The 25793-nt window shown below is 40.3% G+C and overlaps 1 protein-coding gene across 1 annotated transcript in view; it reads left to right on the top strand.

Moving 5' to 3' along the window:
• The window catches only part of prkcaa (protein kinase C, alpha, a), a 121054-nt gene that overhangs the window by 38940 nt on the left and 56321 nt on the right, over positions 1 to 25793 (top strand). The window contains exon 3 of the mRNA XM_026262726.1: positions 23020 to 23102. Within this exon, the coding sequence (XP_026118511.1) occupies positions 23020 to 23102 (83 nt within the window). The remainder of the gene's footprint in view (positions 1 to 23019; positions 23103 to 25793) is intronic.

The following is a 25793-nucleotide window of genomic DNA, read 5'->3' as shown; positions in this document are numbered from 1 at the left end:
ACTGCTGTGAAGAGAGAACTGAAGATGAACACAGAGCCGAGCCAGATAATGAACGAACAATTGACTCAAGTCAAGAACCGGTTGCATGGGTTTTCAGATCACCAGTAGTGATAGGAAGTTCGCTTCTTTTCAGCGAACCCGTTCTTTCGGACAGTTTGATTCAATAAACCGGTTGAAAAAAAACTGTTCACCAGTTCTTTTGTGCTTGACATAATGGCGTCATTGGCGATGATTGCCCTTCATTCAAGCCTTCGGTTTACCCGCACTCATAACATTAGCTCAGAATCAATCATCAAAAGAACCAGTTCAGTTCAGATCTGCTGTGTGTCAGTCTGCTTCACGCTGAATCACACATGCGCAGGATCACCGGCTCCTCGGTTCTCAAATTGGACGCGTCTGACAGAAATGGTTTTTGACTTGAGAACGAGTCAATCTTTCGTTCGTTATCTGGCTTAACACACAGATCATGTATCTATAGCCTAATCATATTTCACTAATCTCATTTAAATTTTATTTGCATTTTGTTGTTTATGGACCAGTTCACACCGCACCAACAGACACAGACAAATGAAAACAGACATGTTCATCAGATCAAAGTGTTAATAAATAGTTAATTGTACCGGTTCATTTCTTTGTATATTTGATCATGTTGTTGGCCCCTTTTATTTCCTACCCTGATCGTTTCTAATATCGAACCTTCAAGTTTACTACTTAAAGGGGTCATTGGATGCTACATGCATAACAAGTTGTTTGAACTAAAATGTGTGTTGGCAGTGTTTGTACACAACCACCCTTTCTCAAATCGAGCTGATCTCAGATGCCTGTCTTTGTGACATCACACAGATAGGCTTCTCCCACAATAGTCTGATTGGCAGGAGCGTTTCAGCACATATTGGACTGACATCTAACTTTAGACCTGTCCTGAGTGAGCTGTCATCGGTCTGCCATTGATTCGATGCCAGACCAGTTGCAAGTAAGTGACTGAGGCGTTTTGTTGTTGGATCTAATAATAAACATAGCAGTCGTCATTTACGTCTGACATCTGAGCCGCTGAAGACGCAGTACATTGTAACAGATATGCAGGTCAGCGATTCATGGGTTAAATTCTGTTTTATAAATTCAGACTGTTGGTACTAAATGCCAGCCTGGCTGGACTTAAACTATTTACGATGCCCATGCGAGCTTCAAAGAAGAAACGAAAACCCCCAACCCAAATTCTTCCAACACTGGAGACAAAGGAACTTTTCGTATAAGTTCCTTACTTTCATTTTATTATTAATATGTATTTTAATTATGTTTATGGATTGCATAAAATGGTTAATCCTTGTTATGTGAAGAGTATAAGTTGCAAGCTTATACTTTAGGAAATGTCTTTCCTCACTTTAACTTCCTCAAAGAGAGCCATGTTTCTGCAACCCCCACTTTTGCAGGTCGTAAAGTTTACGACCACACTGGAGAGGAGAGAAGCCAAATCTTCTCCCCAATGCATTCTATGGAATGAATTTGTTACCTGTTAGTTTTTATGCTGTATAAATGTATTACGTATTCCCTTTTGGTACATTTAGATGTTTCCCAACATCTGCAGTGTTATCATGTGTTAAGCAAATCTTTCAGATGTAGAATTACACATATTTAATGTAACTTCATGTTTTGATCACATATACCTATTATGTTTAGTCTTGTTCTAATCGTCATGCTTTGACAGACCCACTTATCTAAAGTAAAGTAATGAAAAATGTATTATTCTGGAATTACGAACGTGCTAGAATATCCCTGATGAAATCGGACAAGTCCTAAATCATTAGGGTGGGTTGTTCCCAGAGACAAAGGAACTTTCCCGCCGCTTCAGATCGCGGATGTTCATTGGGTGGTTCACGCGAAAAGAGGCGTGAACATCTCAATCTATAAGAGTCGACCGAACAAGGTCCGCCTCTCTCTTGGCTCTTCGTCGCTCTTCTTGCTCTTCTTCCCGTTCTCTGTTCTCGGACACGTCGCTCCGCGCGGCCTCGGGCCGCGCTTGGTTCTCCTCCCCCCTCAGCACACGGACTGAGGAGAGGAAAGCCATTTTCATGGCTCATTTGGAAACTTTCATTTTCGTTGTTTTGTTTTCTTTTCTTTACTAAGTTTATTCAACTATTCGCCTCTCCACGCAAGGAAGACGAATTCTGGAACAATGTTTGTTGAACCTTTCAAATACCGTGCGAGGACAGAACAAAGGACCACGTGCTCCACGCTCACGCCAAGCGCAGCGTGCATGCGCGTCACATGGCCTCCGTTTCATGGCACATGGCTGTTTCAACGGGGACAGCGCGTAAAGCTCACAAGCTCGACGCCGATCTCACGCCACTCACATGGGACACCTTTTGCAAGTATCACTTTCTCTATGGAGATTTAAATGCTGCTTTAAAGTGTTGTTATGATCTGATTTGTTGTTGGCTTCCCAAAAGTTACTGACTATGATTTTCATACCTGAGCTCATTCTGTGATCTCTCTCGCTTTCTCCACTTCTCTCTCTCTCTCTCTCTCTCTCTCTCTTTTATTTGGATTCCGTTATGTCTTGTAAATGTTTATTGTCTGTATTTTCGTACGCATATTTACTCTGTGTGATTTGTAGTTTGATGTATTACTAGTTTAATTATTAAAAACCCATATACTGACGATTGGCTCGGACTCCACCCCACTCACATTACGAGTCACTGAAATGTTTTGGTCTATAGCTACAAGCTCTAAATTTAGAAACTAAATTTATCATAAGGATAGGATAATATTTTCATGGCCAGAGAATACTTTTCCTTGAATTATAAGGCGTGATAACTTTATTGAAAATTGATAGGTCTACAGTGGTGTGCTGGACATACCACGGTTTGATCTGCAGTAATTTACAGTAAGAGATCACAATAATTGATATGAAGAATGTAATATTGACATATTAATGAGTAAATTACAGTGCCCTGTGATTAGTATTGGTATTGGCAATTGAGCTATTTTTCATAATCAATAAAATTAAATGTAACTGTCATCTGAGATATATATTAATCAAATTCTTGATTAATTATTCAAATTCCCTATATATCATTTGAGTTAATTACTATGTAAAACTCATCATTGTTGTTACATTTTGGTGGAGGAACGCGGCCATTTCAAACTTCGTTTTGTGAGCAATCAATCTGTGTATATGGTTTTTAATAATTTCTGCACGTGCGCTATGAAATTATGTAACGTTACTTGTGAGATGAGTCGCAAGACGCGAACTCACTCCTAACTGACTGAGGCAAAAAGCTGGTCAGTAAGCACCTAGGTATTTATAGAAACTTAACAGTATAGTCCCTGTTAATTTTAATGAAAGTAATCTGCAGTATAATGTTAAAAGTATCCTGTTAAGAAAGACCAAAATCTTTTTACAGTGAGAACATTTTAATATGAATAATTAAAAGATGAAGAAATATTTTATTAGTTGCAACATGTAAATCTGAACATGAGCGATGTTCCTCTGATTCAGTAAAAAGGCCTTCTTATTAAATATCGTTATTGAATTCATGGTAAACCACATGATATTCAAAAAAATAATCGATAAAAACTCCTGGTCTAGAATTGGCTTAGCTACCCGATTTTAAACCTAAAACATTTAAATCATAAGTGCTATTTTGATAAATGTCTATTGGAGTCAACAGTTGGAAAATTCCTGTTTTTGTTACATTTGTGTTTTGGAAGTGAACGGATCCTTCTTCAACCTATGTGAATATATAGCACCTCAGAAATTAAAACTTTCTGTTTGTTACTTGTGATTTTTGATGCAGAAAATCAGCCTGACAAATGATCAGATAAATTCTAAGTCCTATTGAAATTGTAATTCCTCTATCTAAACACTAGAGGGAACGTGTGGGTTAGAAATTTCAGGGTACACCCTGCTTTCTGATTCCAGCTTGCATGAGTGCAAAGCTGCCAACCTGTGGCCATTTCAGATAATGCGCTCTGATTGCTAATTTATAATCCCCTGTGATGTATATTTGAATTGGATGTCTAAATTCTCGATAATTATTTGCATTTACAGCTTTGCTCGTGCGAATATTATTACAGGGAAACAAAAGAATGTTCCCTGCCTTTGACTGTTTACATTTACTTTGAGTTTGGTTCAAACATGATTTGAATTAAAATGTAATTGTTAATAGTGGAAATCTAGATGTGTCAGGTCAACCACTGATTGACCCACTTAGAAGGTAAGCCATCTAGTGGCAGTCTCCTGTTAAATCGACTAACAGACCTCTGTCTTTTCCATTCTGTTTTGAATTGCATGTCCACTTTTACCCTCTTTGATTAATCTCACACTGTTTGATTAATTTCATGATCATTAATGATAACTTACAAGCTATCAATGGTTATTATAGGATCTTATTCAGATTTTCCTTTTAATTCTTACATGCTTATTTTAAATTTTGATTTAAACCAGTTTTGAATTTTTAATTTGAATTAAGTTTTCTGCTCAGCAGGTTAAAGACAGAGAAGCAGCACTTCCCCCCCCTTGTGGTGAAAACCAGCTACTCCTTCTCCCTTGTTTCATTACTGTCTTTTAATTTGATGTTTATTATTTTGCTTCTCTCTTTTGACTTAGGTTATTTTGATAATTACCATTATTATCATAAATTCCTTTGTTTTGTTTTATCATGATTAGGTAAAGCTGTTACCTTTCCTCTCTACATATAGTTACTCAATTGATGTTAAACAAACCAAACCTTAATTAACTTAAAGTTTCCTTTGTTCATCCTTTGTGTATTTGATTGTAGAACTCCCTTGGTGATTGGACAATCATCTCAGGTTTCCAGTGAGCAAGGGGGCCGACCGGCGTTACCAACACTGGCTGTGAGTGAAACTCGGTCCCTCTTATCTCTGTTCGTTTGCGGCACGCAGTGGAGACATCAGCAATTTGGCACTCCAACGGTGATCAATCAGTCCAGCCGACACACGACGCAATCTCTGGGACCAGTACCTAAACCGGGGGCTAAATCGGGGCCCACTTTCTTTTCGAAGAGAGGGTTCTGGGGAACAGCCCAATTTTGTAGTGCTGTCTGGCGGTTGACATCTTGGTGTTGCCGGTTGTGTTAAAAGTCACAAGCTGTTTGAGAGGGCGCAGCGTCAGAGTAACGGAGGGCCAGGGACACTGCGGTTGAGTGTTTGGGAGCGCCAGGGAGGCTGACCGTGCCGCTGGATTCCACCCAGGTGAACCAAATGTGATAAAACCCATCCACTTATTATAAGCCACAGAATATTAGATATTCCCCCGGATATATTTTAAGTGTTTGACCCTTGAGGACTTCCGGTGAGACGCGCAGCGAGATGGTCGCTTTACACTGAGCTCCTGCCAAAAGCCCTTTGACTGGTGGCTTAACTGCTTGTTTCCTGCAATAAGGTCATTCATATAATATATTGGATAGTTTTGAAACTAATATCGTGAAATGGCGTCAAAGAAAAGTGCAAGTTCGCCTGCAAAACAAGACGCGGGCAAGCGATTCAAAGCTAGCCTTAGCTCAGGAACCTCGCTAGCTAGTTTACTCCCTGAAGAAATCTCCTTGATAATCAAGCAGACGGTAGAGGCGGAAAGGGAGACACTACGGGACCTTGTAACCGAAATGCTGAGTGAGACTTTGACTAAAGCACTAACTACGGTCGAAAGTCAAATAGCTGAAAACGGGACGCTATTGAGATCGCTGAATAGCGACATCAACACGCACGCCAAAAATATGGAAAAGGTGTCCGCTAAAGTCGATACAATGCAAGGAGTGCTTCGCCAGACTAAAAAAGATACCAACCACTGCCTTACAGAGCTGGACACCCTCAGAAGGAAAGTCACCGAGATGGAAGATAGATCAAGAAGGAACAATGTGAGATTGATAAACCTACCAACAGGTGCAGAAGGAGACGATCCAGTCGGATTTCTTTGTAAAATGCTCCCTCAGTGGATCCCGACACTGGCCGGAAAATCCATAGAAATTGACAGAGCCCACCGAATCTTCTCTGCTAACCTCTCCAGACCGCGTACAATGATCTTCAGAGTGCTCCGTTACCGCGATCGTCAAGCCATACTGCAGGGAGCTCGTAATACTAAACCTAAACTTTCAGACAATACTCCGCTTGAATTCTACGCTGACTACAGCGCCGAGACAGTGCAGAGAAGAAACAAGTACAAAACGATCCGAGCCCAATTGCGACAGAAAGGCATCGACTCGTTTTTGATCTACCCAGCCATCCTGAAACTCACGTATAAGGGGGATAAATTATCGTTTGATTCAGCAGAGGAGGCTGAAATGTTCTTCGCGGGACAAGACGCCGCTTCAACTCAACCGAATGGGAACAACGCCAGGCCAACTGCTAGAGAATCCTTGCACTTCACAGACATGGAATGACTACTAACAGGACAACATGCGTAGGCATATGATGTTTGAGCTAAAACTTTTTCTATTTAATTTATGATGACGCTATTATGCACGTTAAGTGTTTTTTTTTTTTTTCTTCAGTAGGCTATGCAGCTTTTTCTCATGCCACCTGGGGGTCGCTAAATAGTAGCCTGTGGACTGGATGTAATGTAAAAGCAAGTTTACCTAACAGCGCGGTTATCTTCCGTTTTGTAAATTATTATTATTTTATTTTATTTATTTATTTTTGAACCAAGGTTATTTCTAAAAGCGTGTTTCAGTTATGGAAACAGTGGAAGCGGTCCCAGTTAGGGGCTAATAGGCATAGGTTCATTGTTAGACATCGCTTCGTGGTTCTCACAGATGACAATATGGGGGAGGGGGAGGGGGGCCGGGGTGTTCAGGGGTGTTTTTTTCCGCATGGGATTGATATGTTTTAACACAGGCAAGTGTTTCATGACAGTAGATTCTCTTATTTCATTATACACATTGGCAGTTTACTTTAACCTTATTACACACAGTTTGTTTTTGGCATACCTCAATAGGGACAATGGATAGATACAATGTTATGTCATTTAATGTGAGAGGGCTCAACTCCCCATTCAAAAGGTCCAAGGTCTTAGATTTCCTTCATCGTAAAAATGTTGATATAGCATTATTACAAGAAACTCACCTTAAACCTAATGATACTCTAAGACTACAAAACAGGAGATATAAAATGGTAGTTGCCTCATCAGATGGCAGTAGCGCCAAGGGGGTAGCTGTGTTAATGAGACGTAATCTGACTATAAACATAATTAAAGTAAACTCAGATGCTTCAGGAAGGCTAGCATTCTGTTGTACCTCCATTGAAGGAAGGAAAGTAGCCTTTATTAGTATTTATGCCCCAGCCGTCTTTGACTATGCATTTTTTCATAACATTACAAAAGAATTGTTAACTTTAGATGAGTACCACCTGGTTATTGGTGCAGACATGAATACAGTTTTTGACAATACCCTAGACAGGTCGGCTGATGTCGCTACTCACATTCAGATAACTTCTTCTAAGGCTTTAGGTAATTTAGCAAAGGACCTTAATTTGGTGGATCTTTGGAGACTACATAATCCTTCATCAAGAGATTACACATACTACTCTCCAAGCCATAAGTCTTTTTCTAGGATAGACTACCTACTTATCTCTAGTGAATTGGTTTCTGCATCTTCCTCAATAAATCTTCTTTCTAGGCATATCTCAGATCATAACCCTATTGAAGCAACATTTAGTTTTGGAGATATCAGAAACTATAAGTCTTCTAGGTGGAGGTTTAATTCCTCATTACTACAGAATGAAAGCTTCCTTAATCAACTAAAACTTGAACTTAACGAATTCATAGACATTAATAAGGGCAGTGTAGAGAACCCAATGTTCTTATGGGCCTCCATAAAGGGATTCCTCAGGAACAATGCAATCAGATTCTCATCTCACAACAAACATAATAGACTACGTCAGATTTCAGATTTAGAACAAAAATGTGAACGAATAGAAGGCCAACTTAAAAGGAATTATAATAAAGACATGGAATCTCAATTGAAGACACATCAAGCTGAACTAAACAATCTGTTACGACATAGAGTAGAGTATTTAATGCATATTACTAAGCACAAATATTATTCACAAGGTAGCCGCCCAAGTCATCTTCTTGCCCTAACTCTGAAGCGTCAGGAGAAGAGCCGAACAATAGCGTGCATCAAAAAAGATCAAGGAGAAATGGTGACATCTACTCTAGATATAAATGAATCATTCGCATCCTTTTTTGCAAAACTGTACTCTAGCGACTGTCAGCCCTCTGAGAATGATTATACAAATTTCTTTAACAACCTGAATCTTCCTACTCTTTCCATAGAGGATGCAGAACATCTTGACTTGCCTATCTCACTGGAGGAATTACAATTAGCGCTAAAAAGTATGAAGAGAGGGCGATCCCCAGGCCTAGATGGTTTGCCGGTTGAGCTTTATTCAGTTTTATGGGAGACTTTAGGTCCTTTTTGGCTCGATTCTATAAACTTTGCTATTGAACAAGGGCATTTCCACAAAGACCTTAATACTGCTCTTATTTCAGTTATCCCCAAAATGGACAAAGACCCTTCTGACTGTGCAAGCTACCGGCCAATATCACTTATTAATGCCGACCTCAAAATTTATTCCCGTGTATTAGCCCACAGACTAGAGTCAGTATTGCCAGATTTAATACATCCTGACCAAACAGGATTCATGAAGGGCCGTTTGGCTGCAGACAACATTAGGCGACTAATTCACATTTTAGGTGAAGCGCAGAAAATCCCCTCTTCTTGTGGCCTTCTCTTTCTAGATGCAGAGAAGGCCTTTGATAGGCTTGAGTGGCAGTACTTATGGCGTGTCCTTAAAGAATTTAAGTTTGGTCCTAAGTTTATTAAAATGATTCAGGTGCTGTACGCGAATCCTTCTGCTAGAGTCTGTATAGGAGGTGTCATTTCAAATTTGTTTACTATAAACCGTGGTACAAGACAGGGCTGTCCTCTGTCCCCTTTAATCTTTAATCTTTCCATAGAACCACTAGCGCAGTATATTCGTAATAATATAACTATTTCTCCTATTCACATTGGCACTTCTACTCACAAAGTGTCAATGTATGCAGATGATACATTAATATATATGTCAGATGTACAGAATTCTCTTCCCAACACTATTAAAACATTAAATATGTTTGGTGCACTATCCGGTTTTAAAATTAATTTCTCTAAATCTGCTTTGATGTTAATTAACAGGGATAGAAGTCAGTTAGTTTTACCTACTAATATTGCAATTGCCAAAGAGGTCAAATATCTAGGAGTGTTAATTCAAACATCTATTACAACCATAACTAAATTAAACTACACAAATGCTTTGAAGAAGGTTGAGGAAGATACAAAAAGATGGTCTGCTCTCCCTGCATCTGTCCCGTCTCGCATAGCAGTAGTGAAAATGAATATTTTACCACGCATTAATTTTATCTCCTCTATGCTACCACTACCTCCGCCGAAGGATTACTGGTCCAAGGTTGACTCGCTACTCACAAAATATATATGGAATGGGAGGCGACCACGTATTAAACGGACCACACTACAGCATAACAGACTAGAAGGAGGCTGGGCATTCCCCAACTTTAAATACTATCATTGGTCATTTATCTTGCGTCCATTGAAGCAGTGGTTGGATTCAAATTCTATATCACCATGGAAGACAATAGAACAGGACATAATTGCTCCCATTAGGCTTAGGGATTTTCTATTTTCTGGTCTCTCCATTAACCATTGTACATTGAGGTATGGCCCAGTATTGACATACATGCTTCAGATCATTAGACAAGTTGAGAGATTAGTGGGTTTTAAATCAAAATGGCATAAAACATCTCCTGTATGGCGTAATAACAAGTTATTGTCTGGAAATAAGCCGTTCATTCATGATGTATGGGCAGAGAAGGGTATATGGGTCATTGGAGACTTAAATGGTGAAGATTCTTTACTAAGCTTTAATGACTTGGTTTCACTTTACGGTATCCCTAGACATTCCTTATTCTTTTACTTCAGACTTAGGTCAGCTTTCAAAGCACACAAGGTTGTATGGGGCTCAGAGATGAAGGAGCACCCAGTAGTCGGCTGGATAAAGGTGGCCCCAAAAAGTGTCGTCTCTTTTCTGTATGCTAGGTTACTATCATATTTATCTCCTAAGCCTAGTACATTAGCATGGGATCGTGCAATGGCGCTCAGATGTAGAGAAATAGACTGGAACACAAGCTGGGATAATATATGTAGCTCCTCTCATAATCCTAATCATCAGTTTATTCATATGAAGATATCTCATAGGGCATATCTTACTCCTAGAATCAGACACTTGATTGGTCATGCTCCACACCCATTTTGTACCTTGTGCTCACAAAATACTTTGGGGACTTTTATGCATATAATGTGGGACTGCCCCAAGATCTATGATTTTTGGAATAAGGTGTTACAAGCATTGTCTGATCTGATTGATATTCAGCTCCCTATGGACCCTGTTTTACACCTTCTCAATGATGACTCTAAACTTGAAGACATGAATGAAAGGTCTAGAAAAATTTGGTTAGCTGGTCTTACAGCAGCCAAAAAAATCATTGTTCAAGTTTGGGTTCCACCACACAACTTAGCCCATAAGCATTGGCTGAACACGTTCTTAGAGATTCTTTTTCTTGAACTTTCTTCTGCCAAGATCAACGGCGCTACACCTCGGACTATACAAACATGGAGCAATGGAATCGCTAGAGTTCAGGACATTTTACTGGAAAGACACTAAGTGAACTGTTCTATAACACTGACTGTGCTACACTGATAGTTTTGTTGTATCCCATGCGGTAGGGGTGGGAGGGGGGGTGGGATGGGAGGGTGATGAATGTATTGCTATATATATCTGTACTGTCACAGCATCTCTTTTATATTGTTACCCAACAAGACAAGACAATAAAAATTGAGTACAAAAAAAAAAAAAAAAAAAAGTGTTTGACCCTTTTGCTTCTTTAAGCCACACCATATTTCTAGGTTTCCTACCCAGATAGCCCACTCACCTGTTGGCCCTATCTTAAAAACCTAGCAGTAGGCTTAGGCCTCCTCATTCTCACTAACACACTGTGTTTCTATTGTTTGTATCTCATTTCAAGTGTTGTTTCACTTTGATCTTTTCTACCCTCTGTTCTGTTGTGATTTGTCTCTTTCATTTCACATAAAGACAGTAACCTGGGAGCCACCAACGAAGTTAAATAGTAGAGCGACCACCAGCAGCCGGTGTCATCACACGACCCGCTAGGCTACTGCCTGTCAAATCTCCATTTCAGGTCCTTCGTTGACCCAAGTTAATTGGCTACTTAACTGGCTGACTGTTTGCATCAGTTAGCCCAAAATTCTCATAAACGGCACAGCCCGTATGAATATAGCTCGTTAAACGTAGAACGAACTTGCATTGGTCTTTTTGTGTGTGTGTGCTGTGTTTCTCTCGCCGACAGAGAATCAGGATGTTCCAGGCATCCAGTCCAGCAGTCCACGGGGGCCACCTCTCGACATGGTTGAAAGCAGTGATGACCCCCTTCCTGCCCAAGGATGCCAGTAACCTGCAGCACCCAGAGCAACTAGACACCGAGCTAGATGAACTGATGGCACGCGATCCAAACCAAAGCGACTACTACAGAGAACTCGCCAGGATCTTCGGAAGCCCAGTTCCCATTCTCGTCGCCCAGGCACGGCTCAGTGAACGGAGCAACATCGCGGAGGAGGCCTGGAAGGACCAGGCCCCAACCCAGAGTCATCTTGATCAGCTTCTCCTCGAGACCCAGAACCAGCGCGAGAAAGAGGACGACACAGATCCAGAGCTACAGAAAGGAGTTGAAAGACTTCACAATGCCCTGCAAGATCTTCGCCTCGACACAGATCAAAGAGAACATCTGGAGAGAGAAGCCAGAAAAGAACTCAACAAAAAACTCCAGCAAGGCGACGCTCTCCTAAAAAGAGCAGAGACTGAACTAAAAAAAAAAAAAAAAAAAAGACTATAAAACCTGGGCCTGCAAAACACACTTGCAAGCGGCCCAAGCTAAATTCAACAAGCTTACTCTGCAGAGAGACAAGCTCCAAGATGAACTTTACACTGTTCACACAGAACTGAGACAATTTCACAGATTACAGAGTGGCTGGATCGGAGAAACGCACACCACAAAATTTCTCCCGGGCCGCCACTCCAACCCTTTCAGCCAAGAACCCAGAGCTGGAAAAGGGGGTGTAACAAGAACCAGCTTACAAGAACATCTGTCAACAACGGAGGGAAGAGAACCCTTCCAGAGAACGCATGTCACCAAACCCTGCACTGCTCACAGAGAACTTCACAAGCTAGCCAGAAGCATCTCTACATTCATTCCAGATCCTGCAGGAGGACATGATGTTCATGCTTCTTTACAAGCCATTGACTTTCATTTGCAAACTGTCGCCAACGTGACAGATGTGAACACATTGTACCTGTTAAAAATCACGGCCAGCCGTGATGTGCATTGCTTTCTGGATCGTTAACCAGAGACTGTCAAAGCGTACTACCAGCAACTGCTACAGACTTTGATTCTTGAATTCTCTGATCCAAACTCAGACCATGGGCTCCTTATTGCTATGGACCTCAAACAGGGCCGATCTGAAAACCCACAGACTTTCTGTAGTCAGCTACGAAACACCTACTTCGGAGCATGCAATGAACCAGGTATGGAACAGGATTTCAACTTAAAAACTCTGTTCCTCCCAAACCTACATGCCAGTTGGAGTTTTCATCTCAGAGTCCCAGCGTGTCCCCGTAACAGAACTACACAAGAGTTACGGAACTTAGCCCACAAAGCTTGCACCAAGCAAAAGACTATTTGTGAAAAGACTGTGAAAAACCCCAACGTCTCTGTCTCTGAGCACTGCTTGGAGTTAACCCTAGATGGCGCTCTACAACACCACAGTCACAGACATCTTTACAGAGAGTCAATACCATTCCAAGCCAGCAGAGGGCAACACAGTGCAGCCACGTCTGAGACAGCAGAGATCCTGAGGGTGCTGAAAGTGCTTCTTCACATGAAAACTCACAAGGAAGATGAGCCAAGCACCCAGAACACTGCCCGTCATCTACAGACCACAGAGCTAACTGTCACAGCACAAGGTGACAGCAACACCCAAGCTCCACAGTCAACACCTGCACACCCTGAACGAGACAGCACAGGTCCTCACGCCAGGTACCACAAACACAAGGTACCAGAAAATGCTGTTTCGACTACCTGCCTTCGCAGCGAGCTACACAAGACCACCACCCACCGATCGTCCCACCTGCCCTAATGCCAACATTCCTGGGCAGCCCTGTCAAAAAGGGGGTGGGTCGAAAAGGAGTCAACAGGGAAGACCTGATCGACACAGGATTAAACCTGACGGTGATCTCATCTTACCTTTTCAAAAGACTCCAATTTGAAGCTAAGAGACAAGATCGAACTCTTACACCTCAAACTTATGAACTGAATGTACAGGTGTACAGACAGGATGACATCCAGTTTGAACAGGTTGTTTCCATTCACCTGACATTCGTTCCGATGAGTCTAATACATCCCATGTATGTCCCACCAATGAACACTCATACATTGCTCATCGACAAAGACCTGCTAGAACACTTTGACCCTTTTCTGAACTTCAAACAGCTAAAAGACTTTGCTCAAGTGCGAGAACCTCTTTCTCTCCAGCCACACAGGTTGCTAGAGCCAGACTGTCAGGTCGCAGAGGTCACGGGAACTCCCACAGAGCCAGACGGTCAGGTCACAGAGGTCACGGGAACCCCAGCAGCCAGCCATGAGTACAACGCCCTAACAACAGGCCCAAGTTCAAGCCTCTGTACCTTAGTCAACAAACAGGGTACGGTGGTACCAGCTTACACCAAAGGGGTCGCTGTTCGGCTCAACCTGCAAGGTGGTCAAACCTTACACCACACGCTGGGTTTCTTCCAATCCTCACCTGAATGTGTGGAACTCGGACTCACACTTGCAAACAAGCATGTCAAACACCAACACCTGTTCCAGCAATGTGATAACATCACAAAAACACACAATGTGATCGTGTACTGGAAGAAGGAAAAAGGACACTCAAAGTTACCAAGTCTAGACGAGGACTTTAAAGATCACACTGACACCCTTGCCAAAACTGGCACACTAAACAACATTCTGTGGTCACTCCCAACCCACCCACCCACATTCAAGGTTGAAGTGATTACACACAGCACAAGAACTTTACTAGCTAAACTGCCTACCTCAGAATCGCTTACGCAGGCTCCGTTGTCTACACAGACCAACATAGCGGACATGCGGGCTTCTGAAACCTTGATAATGACTTTGTTTTACCACCTCTCAGACCCCTCCATCCACCCTGGCAACCAGTCTACAGTCACTGACAACCAAAGCCCCAGACCACTGCATGATACACAAACCATGCTGCGTGCACAGAACAATATTGTGGGTTGTGCACCGTCTGACATCACAATGCCAGGGCGTGTAATGCCACGGAGCAAAAGGGGGATACTGCCAATATATTTCCATGACGCAGCATGTGCTGCACCACGCAGCACCAGAGCCACTGACACAACACTGAGGCAAGCGTCATGCCAGCAGCAAGATGTGGCAAAACATGGGCGAGGGCGAGCTAAACCCAGTCGCCGCCCACGAAGCAAAGAGACTGTCCTGTCCAACCAAAGACAGGCCTTGTTGTTTCTTTCTCCCCTTTCTCTCTCTCTCTCCCTATTATCTGTACCAGGATGCTGCTGTGGTTTGCCGTGCTGTGCTGTCAGCCAAAGAGAGGACAGCTGCCACCGAGAAAACCGCTGAGACTCCTGACTACCGATGACAGGGCACACTACCCCAGCACTGTAACCGAATACAGCTGTACAAGGTTCCGATGGAGAGAGGACTCCCTCACTCACACTGAGGCCGATGTCAAACACCTGTTCAGCCAACATGAGAAAGTGACGGTTATACAAATGGAGTTAGGTGGACACCACCACCGCTCCAAACAGTTCCCGGGAGCTTTGCTTAGAGCTGCTGCTGCCGCCAGAATGTTTAACATTGTTATGTCCAGTGTCAATGCAGCGAACCAGACTGTAAACTCCTTGAAACCACTGTTTACTGTCTTCCAGAAGGACTTTACCCAGACTCAGCTGTTTACAGCATTAACAACAGCCATGCTGTGGGAGGTTAACTCCTCCAATGACAGCCTAACCACGAGTAAAACCCCACCGTACATGATATCTTTAAGCCTTGTGTTAACTGTGCTGTCTTACGCCATCACCATGCCAGCTGACCTGCTACAAATTCACCTGGCCAACTCTCTGGATAGCGCCTTCCTACGGCACGTAAACCCCAAACAGAGAGAAGTGAACGTGCTCCTGAACCAACTCATCAGTGAGTCAAGCCAAGTCTACAGACCTAAAGACATTGTCAGTGTCAGGATGTGGAAGAGCAACACCCACACCAAAACACACATTCCAAATGTGGTGGCCTACCACGAAAGCGACACACAGCTGTACCTGGCCCCAAACATGCACATGTGTACTTTAACCAAAAACATTCATTATCTCTGCCTTAGCAAACCCTTCCTCAGACACAACTCTGAAGGAATCTGCGAGCTGCAACCCTGGGTCAGCGATACGCGCTGCCCTGCCGAAGCCAAGCCTCGTACACAAGTCACAGAAACGCAAGCAGAGATTGTGGGTAACAGATGGCTCGTCAACACTCCTGTGCGCTCAGCTATGCTGACCTACGACCAGCATGACACCGCCACCCGTGCCAACCTGCTGGACCAAGTACTGAAAGGTACCACCCAACACATTGACATTACTCCTGTCGATACAGCCCTCCAAGCACTGTCTCGACAGCCCATTCTGAACCAGTCATCTGCGGTCCTAGCCTGGACTGCTGCCGACACTGCACGGTGCATCTTCACCGTCATTGGTCCCACCCTGACTCTTGGCGTAACCTTCATCCTATACAGGGTACTCAACGAGATGCAAACCTCTACAGCCAAACTCACGACAACTGTGGCTGGAGGTCCCCGATGGAATCCCCGGAAAGGGGGTGCCAAGTCAAAGACAACACCGAACCTCATCAAGGGGAGTCCTCAGCTTCAGGAACCACCTGCCATCATGACCCACCTGCTACATGACCATCACGATTCACCTTTCATCTGCCCATCCTGATGATTGCCGTCCGATGATGTCCACACAGGGACTTCATCTGACGAAAGGGGGAGATGTAACAGATATGCAGGTCAGCGATTCATGGGTTAAATTCTGTTTTATAAATTCAGACTGTTGGTACTAAATGCCAGCCTGGCTGGACTTAAACTATTTACGATGCCCATGCGAGCTTCAAAGAAGAAACGAAAACCCCCAACCCAAATTCTTCCAACACTGGAGACAAAGGAACTTTTCGTATAAGTTCCTTACTTTCATTTTATTATTAATATGTATTTTAATTATGTTTATGGATTGCATAAAATGGTTAATCCTTGTTATGTGAAGAGTATAAGTTGCAAGCTTATACTTTAGGAAATGTCTTTCCTCACTTTAACTTCCTCAAAGAGAGCCATGTTTCTGCAACCCCCACTTTTGCAGGTCGTAAAGTTTACGACCACACTGGAGAGGAGAGAAGCCAAATCTTCTCCCCAATGCATTCTATGGAATGAATTTGTTACCTGTTAGTTTTTATGCTGTATAAATGTATTACGTATTCCCTTTTGGTACATTTAGATGTTTCCCAACATCTGCAGTGTTATCATGTGTTAAGCAAATCTTTCAGATGTAGAATTACACATATTTAATGTAACTTCATGTTTTGATCACATATACCTATTATGTTTAGTCTTGTTCTAATCGTCATGCTTTGACAGACCCACTTATCTAAAGTAAAGTAATGAAAAATGTATTATTCTGGAATTACGAACGTGCTAGAATATCCCTGATGAAATCGGACAAGTCCTAAATCATTAGGGTGGGTTGTTCCCAGATACAAAGGAACTTTCCCGCCGCTTCAGATCGCGGATGTTCATTGGGTGGTTCACGCGAAAAGAGGCGTGAACATCTCAATCTATAAGAGTCGACCGAACAAGGTCCGCCTCTCTCTTGGCTCTTCGTCGCTCTTCTTGCTCTTCTTCCCGTTCTCCGTTCTCGGACACGTCGCTCCGCGCGGCCTCGGGCCGCGCTTGGTTCTCCTCCCCCCTCAGCACACGGACTGAGGAGAGGAAAGCCATTTTCATGGCTCATTTGGAAACTTTCATTTTCGTTGTTTTGTTTTCTTTTCTTTACTAAGTTTATTCAACTATTCGCCTCTCCACGCAAGGAAGACGAATTCTGGAACAATGTTTGTTGAACCTTTCAAATACCGCGCGAGGACAGAACAAAGGACCACGTGCTCCACGCTCACGCCAAGCGCAGCGTGCATGCGCGTCACATGGCCTCCGTTTCATGGCACATGGCTGTTTCAACGGGGACAGCGCGTAAAGCTCACAAGCTCGACGCCGATCTCACGCCACTCACATGGGACACCTTTTGCAAGTATCACTTTCTCTATGGAGATTTAAATGCTGCTTTAAAGTGTTGTTATGATCTGATTTGTTGTTGGCTTCCCAAAAGTTACTGACTATGATTTTCATACCTGAGCTCATTCTGTGATCTCTCTCGCTTTCTCCACTTCTCTCTCTCTCTCTCTCTCTCTCTCTTTTATTTGGATTCCGTTATGTCTTGTAAATGTTTATTGTCTGTATTTTCGTACGCATATTTACTCTGTGTGATTTGTAGTTTGATGTATTACTAGTTTAATTATTAAAAACCCATATACTGACGATTGGCTCGGACTCCACCCCACTCACATTACGAGTCACTGAAATGTTTTGGTCTATAGCTACAAGCTCTAAATTTAGAAACTAAATTTATCATAAGGATAGGATAATATTTTCATGGCCAGAGAATACTTTTCCTTGAATTATAAGGCGTGATAACTTTATTGAAAATTGATAGGTCTACAGTGGTGTGCTGGACATACCACGGTTTGATCTGCAGTAATTTACAGTAAGAGATCACAATAATTGATATGAAGAATGTAATATTGACATATTAATGAGTAAATTACAGTGCCCTGTGATTAGTATTGGTATTGGCAATTGAGCTATTTTTCATAATCAATAAAATTAAATGTAACTGTCATCTGAGATATATATTAATCAAATTCTTGATTAATTATTCAAATTCCCTATATATCATTTGAGTTAATTACTATGTAAAACTCATCATTGTTGTTACAACATTATATTTGTTTCTGAAGGGAATGTGCCCTTGCTCTACCTAAATGCGTTTGTCTTTGCGCAAATCATTTGTTGTCCAGCTTTACCTACAAAAGTGAGTATATTTTTTTTAATGAATCTTAGCAAATCGCCTTTCCTAATAATGTGCTAATTAGAAACTTTCGCGATAAATATATGCGGCTAATATGCGGCTAAAGTAAACAGTCTCTCTGAGAGTGGCTCGGAAGAGAGGGGTGGGGTCAGCAGAGCTCATTAACGTTTAAAGGAAAACGCTACAAAACGGCTTGCTCTGAAAATACCTGTTTTTGATGGTAAAAAATGTTTTTTACTTTAATTAAACTATGTTACAGACTTTTCATTAAGACCCCATAGATTCATATCAACTTGTGGAAAATGGGCATCCTATGACTACTGAGAAATGTTGTTTTAATTGTTAAACAATTTTGTTCATAAGTCAAAGGTCAGCACTGATAACAAGTTTCTGTGTATGTGAGTGCCCCTTTGTGTGTGCGTGAGTGTCTGTATTTGTATGCAGAAACAGAAGAGCAGAACAGATATAACAGGCTTTACATAATACAGTTTAGTAAGAAAACATTGAAATTGTTATTTTTATCCTTATCCTATTGTTTGCCTTATTTGTTAGCTTGGTCAGTTTCTTTAAGTTGCCTTTGAAATAACTGAAATGATTTTGCTAAGGGATATGGACGTGGAATGGTGTCAAAAGATCTGGAAGTACTTCATAGCTGTATGATTGCTGAATATTAAAATATTAATTTAAAATTTAAACGAATCAAAATCATTCAATAGCCCCATGAATTTGAATGGTTCTAACTAGGCCTGCACGATAAATCGTTATAAAATCGCGATCTCGATTCACCCTGTTCACGATTGAATTTTTAAATGACTTCGATTTTTAAAAAAAAATAAAAAAAATCAGCCTTTATTTTGAAAGGACCGCTCTCACAGGGCTTCACCCTCAGCCAATGACAAAGCGCCTTTTAGTCTCGCGTTTCACTCGTCGAGCGAGCGCGGTAGTTCGGAAATAAACAAAATGGATATTGATGAAAACCCAGGTCCTTGTGATGAGAATCAGCTAACCACTCAGTCTCAACTTGTTCCGAAAAAAGGCTCACATTCGGTGGTTTGGAAGTATTTTGGATTCAAGCAAGGAGACGAGGGTCAATCTGGTGTGATTTGCAAGGTATGCTTTGCCCTTGTTGTAGCACCGCAAGGTAACACTACAAACCTTTACCAGCACCTCAAACGTCAAAAAATTATTAGTTTGTGATACTGCAACTGCACTTCAATGGCCAATTGCTCCTTTTCTTTAGACACTGAACCCTCAGAATGTTGAATGACGTTTCAATTAGCCTATTTAGAGCCATGTTCAGGCCATATTTAGCGCAGTGCGTTAAACTTCTATTTTTGGTAACCTACTTGAATGGCCAGTTGAATGTTAATTGTACAAAAGGCAAGCAGTTAAAGAGTGTTTCTTCTTTATTCATTGAAGCTTCTATGTTTACAGGCTTGTGGTGATGTGCAATGTTCTATAGGTGCCAAAACAAATATTTTTGGTACTTCCAATTTGTTTTGTTTCGTCATGTTTCATGTGTGGAATAAACATTACATTTCATGAGAAAAAAAATCGTTGTAGAGAATCGTGATATCAATTCTATGCTAAAAAATTGTGAATCATATTTTTCCCAGAATCGTGCAGGCCTAGTTCTAACTCAATAACCGAAAAAAGGGGATTTTTTTTTTGCATAGTGACCCTGTACTAGGGATGCACCGGTTGACGGCCATAAATCGGAACCGGACGGTTTTTGCTTAAAATACATGATCGGCAATCGGCAGGTTTTTGGTCTTTTTTCGGACGATTTTTTTTGGAAGTGCGCTCATGTGCACAGACTACATTGTGATCATTCGCTATGTCATTTGTGTGGAAGTATTTCGAAATCTGTGTGAGAGATGTGTCACAGATAGCAGGAAACAAACAGCCGTTGGTGTACTGGCACACAAAATAAGAGCCTTTCCCTGCGTTAGCGTACTGTACCTGTCCGCACCCTGCACAAGCGGAGACAGTGAAGGAATGTTCAGCTCAACTTCTCATGTGTTGCATGAGAAATGAAATGGACTAAACTGTGACAAAACGGAAAGGTTTTTTTTTTTTTTTGTTAGAACTTACACGTTTGAAAAGCCAGAAGTAAACGTCAGTTCTGTATAGGATGAATATTTTTATTTTACCTTAACATTACATTTGACTTAATTTGATTTAAAAATCGCCTGCTGTAGCACGCAAAAAAAAAAAAAAAAGTGTTTCATTCATCCAATTAAAAAAATTTAGGGTAATGATTCACATCTATATTTTTTAACTTGAGAGTATAGTTATTTATTTTTCATTGGCTCAAGTAAAAAAAATATGGATGTGAATCATTTACCATTTCTCACTTGTAAAGACCTTTATATAATGTAAAACCAATTTTGAAAACTAAAATACTGAATGCTGATTAAGAAACATCTTATTGAATGTGTGTTGATTGTGGTGTTTGGACTGTTTAAGGCCAGTTCTAGTTTCAACCCAATTCAAATAGAAAAGCTAAATGCTGATGTCTGTACCATCTATTTATGTATTAAATGTAGTCTACTTACTGTGCAGTTACTGCCGTTAATTTCAGATGGTTATGGTTATTTTTTTCAATGGCCAAAAGCTAGTTTGGCCTATTAAATACATAATAAAAATCTTGTTTATGCACACTTTCCTTCTTCCTTGTTTGTTGCTTAAAGATAAAAAAAAAAAAATAATTGGAAATCGGTATCGGAATTGGCCAGTTTCCTTGTAAAAAACTGGTATCGGAATCCGTCATGAAAAATCATGATTTTGCATACCTACCCTGTACCCTCGTTTCTTTCATGAATTGCTGTGATTGAACAGCCAAATGCTCACAAAATTATAGAATTATAGAAAGAAATTATAGAAAGATCTATTTATTAGGTCTTAAAGTGATAAAGCATAATAAACCTGCTGCTATGTCACATGTTAATAATGTTCAATAATAAACACTAAAAGAGAATGTCACTCACTATTGAATATGAAATGTGACTATAATAAGTATATTCATTTATACAAGCTTTTTGAACTTTTTTAGTCTGTGTTTAGAAAGGGACACGGTACAGTGAAAGCCCTGGTTATTAATGATCGGCTTGTCTGAGCTGACTCTGGAGCCTCCATCCTGGTCTTGTTAGATTTTAGTGCTGCATTTAATACATTGTGCCATTCTATCCTGATAAACAGGCTGGAGAGATGGCTTGGTATAACTGGCACGGTGCTTAATTGGTTTAAATCCTACCTCACTGATCGTACCCAGTTGGTTGTCTTGGGAAACAACAAATCTGAACTTGGACAGGTCTGTCATGGTGTTCCTCGGGGATCTGTAATGGGTCCTACATTGTTTAGTATATGCTTCCTTTGGGACTAATTATTAGGAAATATGTTTTGGGGTATCACTTTTATACTGATGACACCCAAATTTACATCAACTCCAAGTCTGATCCTATTCCTATACACCTCAACAATTCTTTCAGAGTGTGTGGTGGAAATAGAAAGGTGGATGCACCATAATGTTTTAAAACTGAATTGTTCTAAAACAGAGGTTCTACTCATTGGCACACCAGTGGCTATTCACAAGGGTAGCAATCTTAATTTGATTATGGATGAGAGCGTAGTACTTCCATCTGTGATTTTTGACACTCAGCTGACACTAGACTCTCACATTAAGAGTATTACTAAATCTGTTTTCCATCACCTCAGAAACATTGCAAGAAATAGGCCTTTCCTCACTCCACCTGATGCTGAATGGCTTATTCATGCATTTGTTACTTCCAGGATTGACTACTGTAATGCACTATTCATTGGCTTACCTGCTAAATCAATCAAACGCATGCAGTATATCCAGAATTCAGCAGCTCATGTTCTCACATATATTCCATCACGTCAGCATATCACAGCCGTGCTTTATAGTTTGCATTGACTTCCTGTACAGTCACGTAATGTTTTCCAATCTCTAACATTATCATACAAAGCTATACATGGAACTGCCCCTTCTTATATTTTTGACTTAGTCACCCGTTACATGCGTTCTTTTTCCCTTCGGTCTGCTGATTCTCTAACTCTTCAACAGCCTCCCTATAGATTAAAATCTATTCCTCTGTTGCTGCACCTAGGTTATGGAATGCGCTTCCCGTTACTGTTAGAGATGCTCACACACTGGCCAGTTTTAAGAAGCTGTTGAAAACTCATCTTTTTGGGTTCTAGAAAAGCACATTATAAAAAACAGTGTATTAATAATTAATAATTAAGACTGTCTGAAGGTCTTGCTATGCATGATTATGCATATTTGTGCCACTGCCTACAGAATATGCAATCTTTTATATAATACAATAATTTATCACTTTGAAATATGTTACTGGTGTTGATTTAACACGAAGTCAGTTTTTGTGTTAGTGTAGTCCACTAATTTACACTTTACATTATTAAATGACTGATTTATTAGCATCATCCTCCTCAGCTCTGCTGCAGTATAGAATAAACATACTGTAAACAAACAAAGCAGGAAGAGTAACAGAGTTTGTTAAAAAAAAATAATAATAATTAGGACACGGTTTGAACTTTTTTTTTTTTTTTTTTTTTTTTTCAGTTATGTGGGATATTGTAAATGTAACACATCTCTCTCTTTCTCTCTCTCAGTGTGCTGTTTTGTGGTCCATAAACGTTGCCATGAATTTGTCACATTCTCATGCCCTGGAGCTGATAAAGGGCCAGACACAGATGTGAGTATGCAAATACACACACAAACAGTGGATCTATTCAACAGTTTTCTCACACTTTGTATGTTTGTGTCACGATTTACTTAATAAATAATTTTTTTTCTTGCAAATGACATGTTACTTAACTTACTTACATCAAACACTTTATTTTAAAAGATTATTAAAGGTTGAAACAACTTTAAATATGTGACTTTTTGGTGTTCAGATTCTTTTTCCTATCCTGTTTTGGTGTGCAAGAAGAACTATAAGTAAACCATACATAGGTGAGCTGAGGGTGGGCGGTGTTTTGGTTGCACTTTATTTTACAGTACGTGTACTAACATGTACGTATAGTGTACTTACACTGTATTTATCTAAGTAAGTTCTGGTAATACAAGGTAACTACATGGGGTAGGGTTAGGTTTAGGGGTAGGTTCAGGGTTAGTACCTAGTTATTACATAGTTATTGTAATTACTATAATAAGTACATAGTATGTACATGAGGAACAGGACTGTAAAATAAAGTGCTACCGGTGTTTTTTTTTATTTTTTATTTTTTTCTCAATCAATGGTGGTTTACAGTTCTGCACAGTGGTGCAGAAGTTGCGTACTTCAGCTCTCAATCAACTTTTTTCAGTGTGTGTTAACAGTAAGCTTTTAACTATTTCAGAATTTTAACAGTAAGCTTTTAACTATTTCAGAATTGAATAGTCTACTAAAATTGACTATTGAATAAAATTTAGTAGGGGACGGGTGAAAAATTTGATTCACATATGAATCGCGATTCAGTCTTCTAGCGATTCAAAATGATTTACAAATGTCAAAAAACGATTTTCTAGTTAATGTAATGATAATATAGAATGTGCCCAAATCTGACTACCATGTTCGGAAAGGAAATTACATATACTACAGAACCCATAAATATGAAATGGTAGGAAAAAATATATTTCAATGCATTCTCTCACAGTTAATATAGTTGGATAATTATATTGTATATAAATTGCAGGAATGAGGTGAGTTATTAATATGCAGGGAGATTTGTGATCACATGTACTCTGTATGCCGTAATTCCTCAAATAAAAACCGGTAGTCAAATGAACGCCGGGCCTCTTATAGTGGCCGGGGTCGTGGTCAACACGGACAAATAAAGGCCGGGGGAAAATTTGTGCAGCAGAGCCAGATAACGAACATACACGCCCACTGCCGGAGCGTTTCTCATTCTCGAGTGAAGAACCGGTTGCATCGGTTGTCGGATCACCAGTACACTGAACCGAGAACCGTTTCTGTCGGACGCATCTGATTTGAGAACCGAGGAGCTGATAATACTGTGCATGCGTGATTCAGTGTGAAGCCGACTGACACAGAGCGCATCTGATCCGAACTGATTCTTTTGGTGATTGATTCTAAACTGATTCTGTGCTAATGTTATGAGCTCTGTCCACTGGATCGCTTTTAATTTAAAAAGATTTATTTAAACAATTACTTATCAAACATTTGGAATTAGAAATAAAGGCCTGCCTCTAATAAAAGCCTGCTTCAAATAAAAGCCTATTACCTTGTGCAGTTCAGGTAAATAAAGGCCTGGAGGAATTGAGGAATTACGGTATATTACAGAGCGGCAATACTTTTTTTACAATATAAGATATTTGTCAGAGGTACTCAGGATCTATCATCTATCATCCTATCAGTCATCTCTCCTTACTCTGTTTATGTGGTGTTTATGTGGTAAGTGAAATTGTATGTACTGTAATATAACAGGAAACTGCTAGAAGCATCTAACCATGTCCCTTTAGTGACTTTAGTGTTAGAATGCATTGTTCATTTTCTAAGCTTTTCTGAATATGGATTCACTATTCGGGCACATCCCAAATAATAATAATAATTACTGTTGTCATTATTATAAATGTTGTCAGAACAAAACAGCAACAGCAATGGAGGAAAAACAATTGCATCTGCCCCATTTTCAGCAATGCAAAGTGTTTATTAATTATTGATATTGATATGTTATTATTGGTAAGTGTAAAATATTTATAAATATTTAGTAGGAAGCTAATGGTTAATGAGAAACACTGATTTCTTGAATTAGGACTATACCTGCTATAGACTGTTGGGTTTTTGTATCAAAATACTGGTGTGTTTGATTCCCATGTGCACAAATATGTTATGAAAAATTGTGAATCATGATTCAAAATTCATAAATCAATTTTGTGAATTAATGTTTAATCAAATTGTGACCCCAAGAATCAATATGAATAGTTAGGTACTGAAAAATACCCACGCCTCCTTTTTATTTATGTTTTGTAAATTCACTATAAATATATATATTTATAGTCAAGCTTTAATTTAGTGTATTATTCCACCTGCCAAAGCACTACTAAGTTATATTTCATATTTAATTACTTTGCACATAATGTTTCTCTTGCAATTCACACTCAGATTATCACTCTAATAAACATGTTCTTTAATACATGACCATAAATATGTGTACTTGTAAGTGGTGTATGTGAAATCTCTTACAAAGTGGTGTAGTGGTGGAGTAATCAGAGATAATGTCAGAATGTCATTCAAGCTTCTGAGAAACTCCTTTTTATAGAGCACAGCATGGCCAACTGTCATACTGTAGCTGTGGAATAAATTCTTGGTGAGAATGGTTTACAAAATCTGTACATTTCTGTCAGGGGTTTGTGTGTAAACGGTTTAATCACATGCTCAATT

Source organism: Carassius auratus, chromosome 6 (assembly GCF_003368295.1).
Source record: "Carassius auratus strain Wakin chromosome 6, ASM336829v1, whole genome shotgun sequence".
Classification (NCBI taxonomy): Eukaryota; Metazoa; Chordata; class Actinopteri; order Cypriniformes; family Cyprinidae; genus Carassius; species Carassius auratus.
The sequence above is the reverse complement of the archived record's forward strand: the minus strand, read 5'-3'. Positions and strand labels throughout refer to the sequence as shown.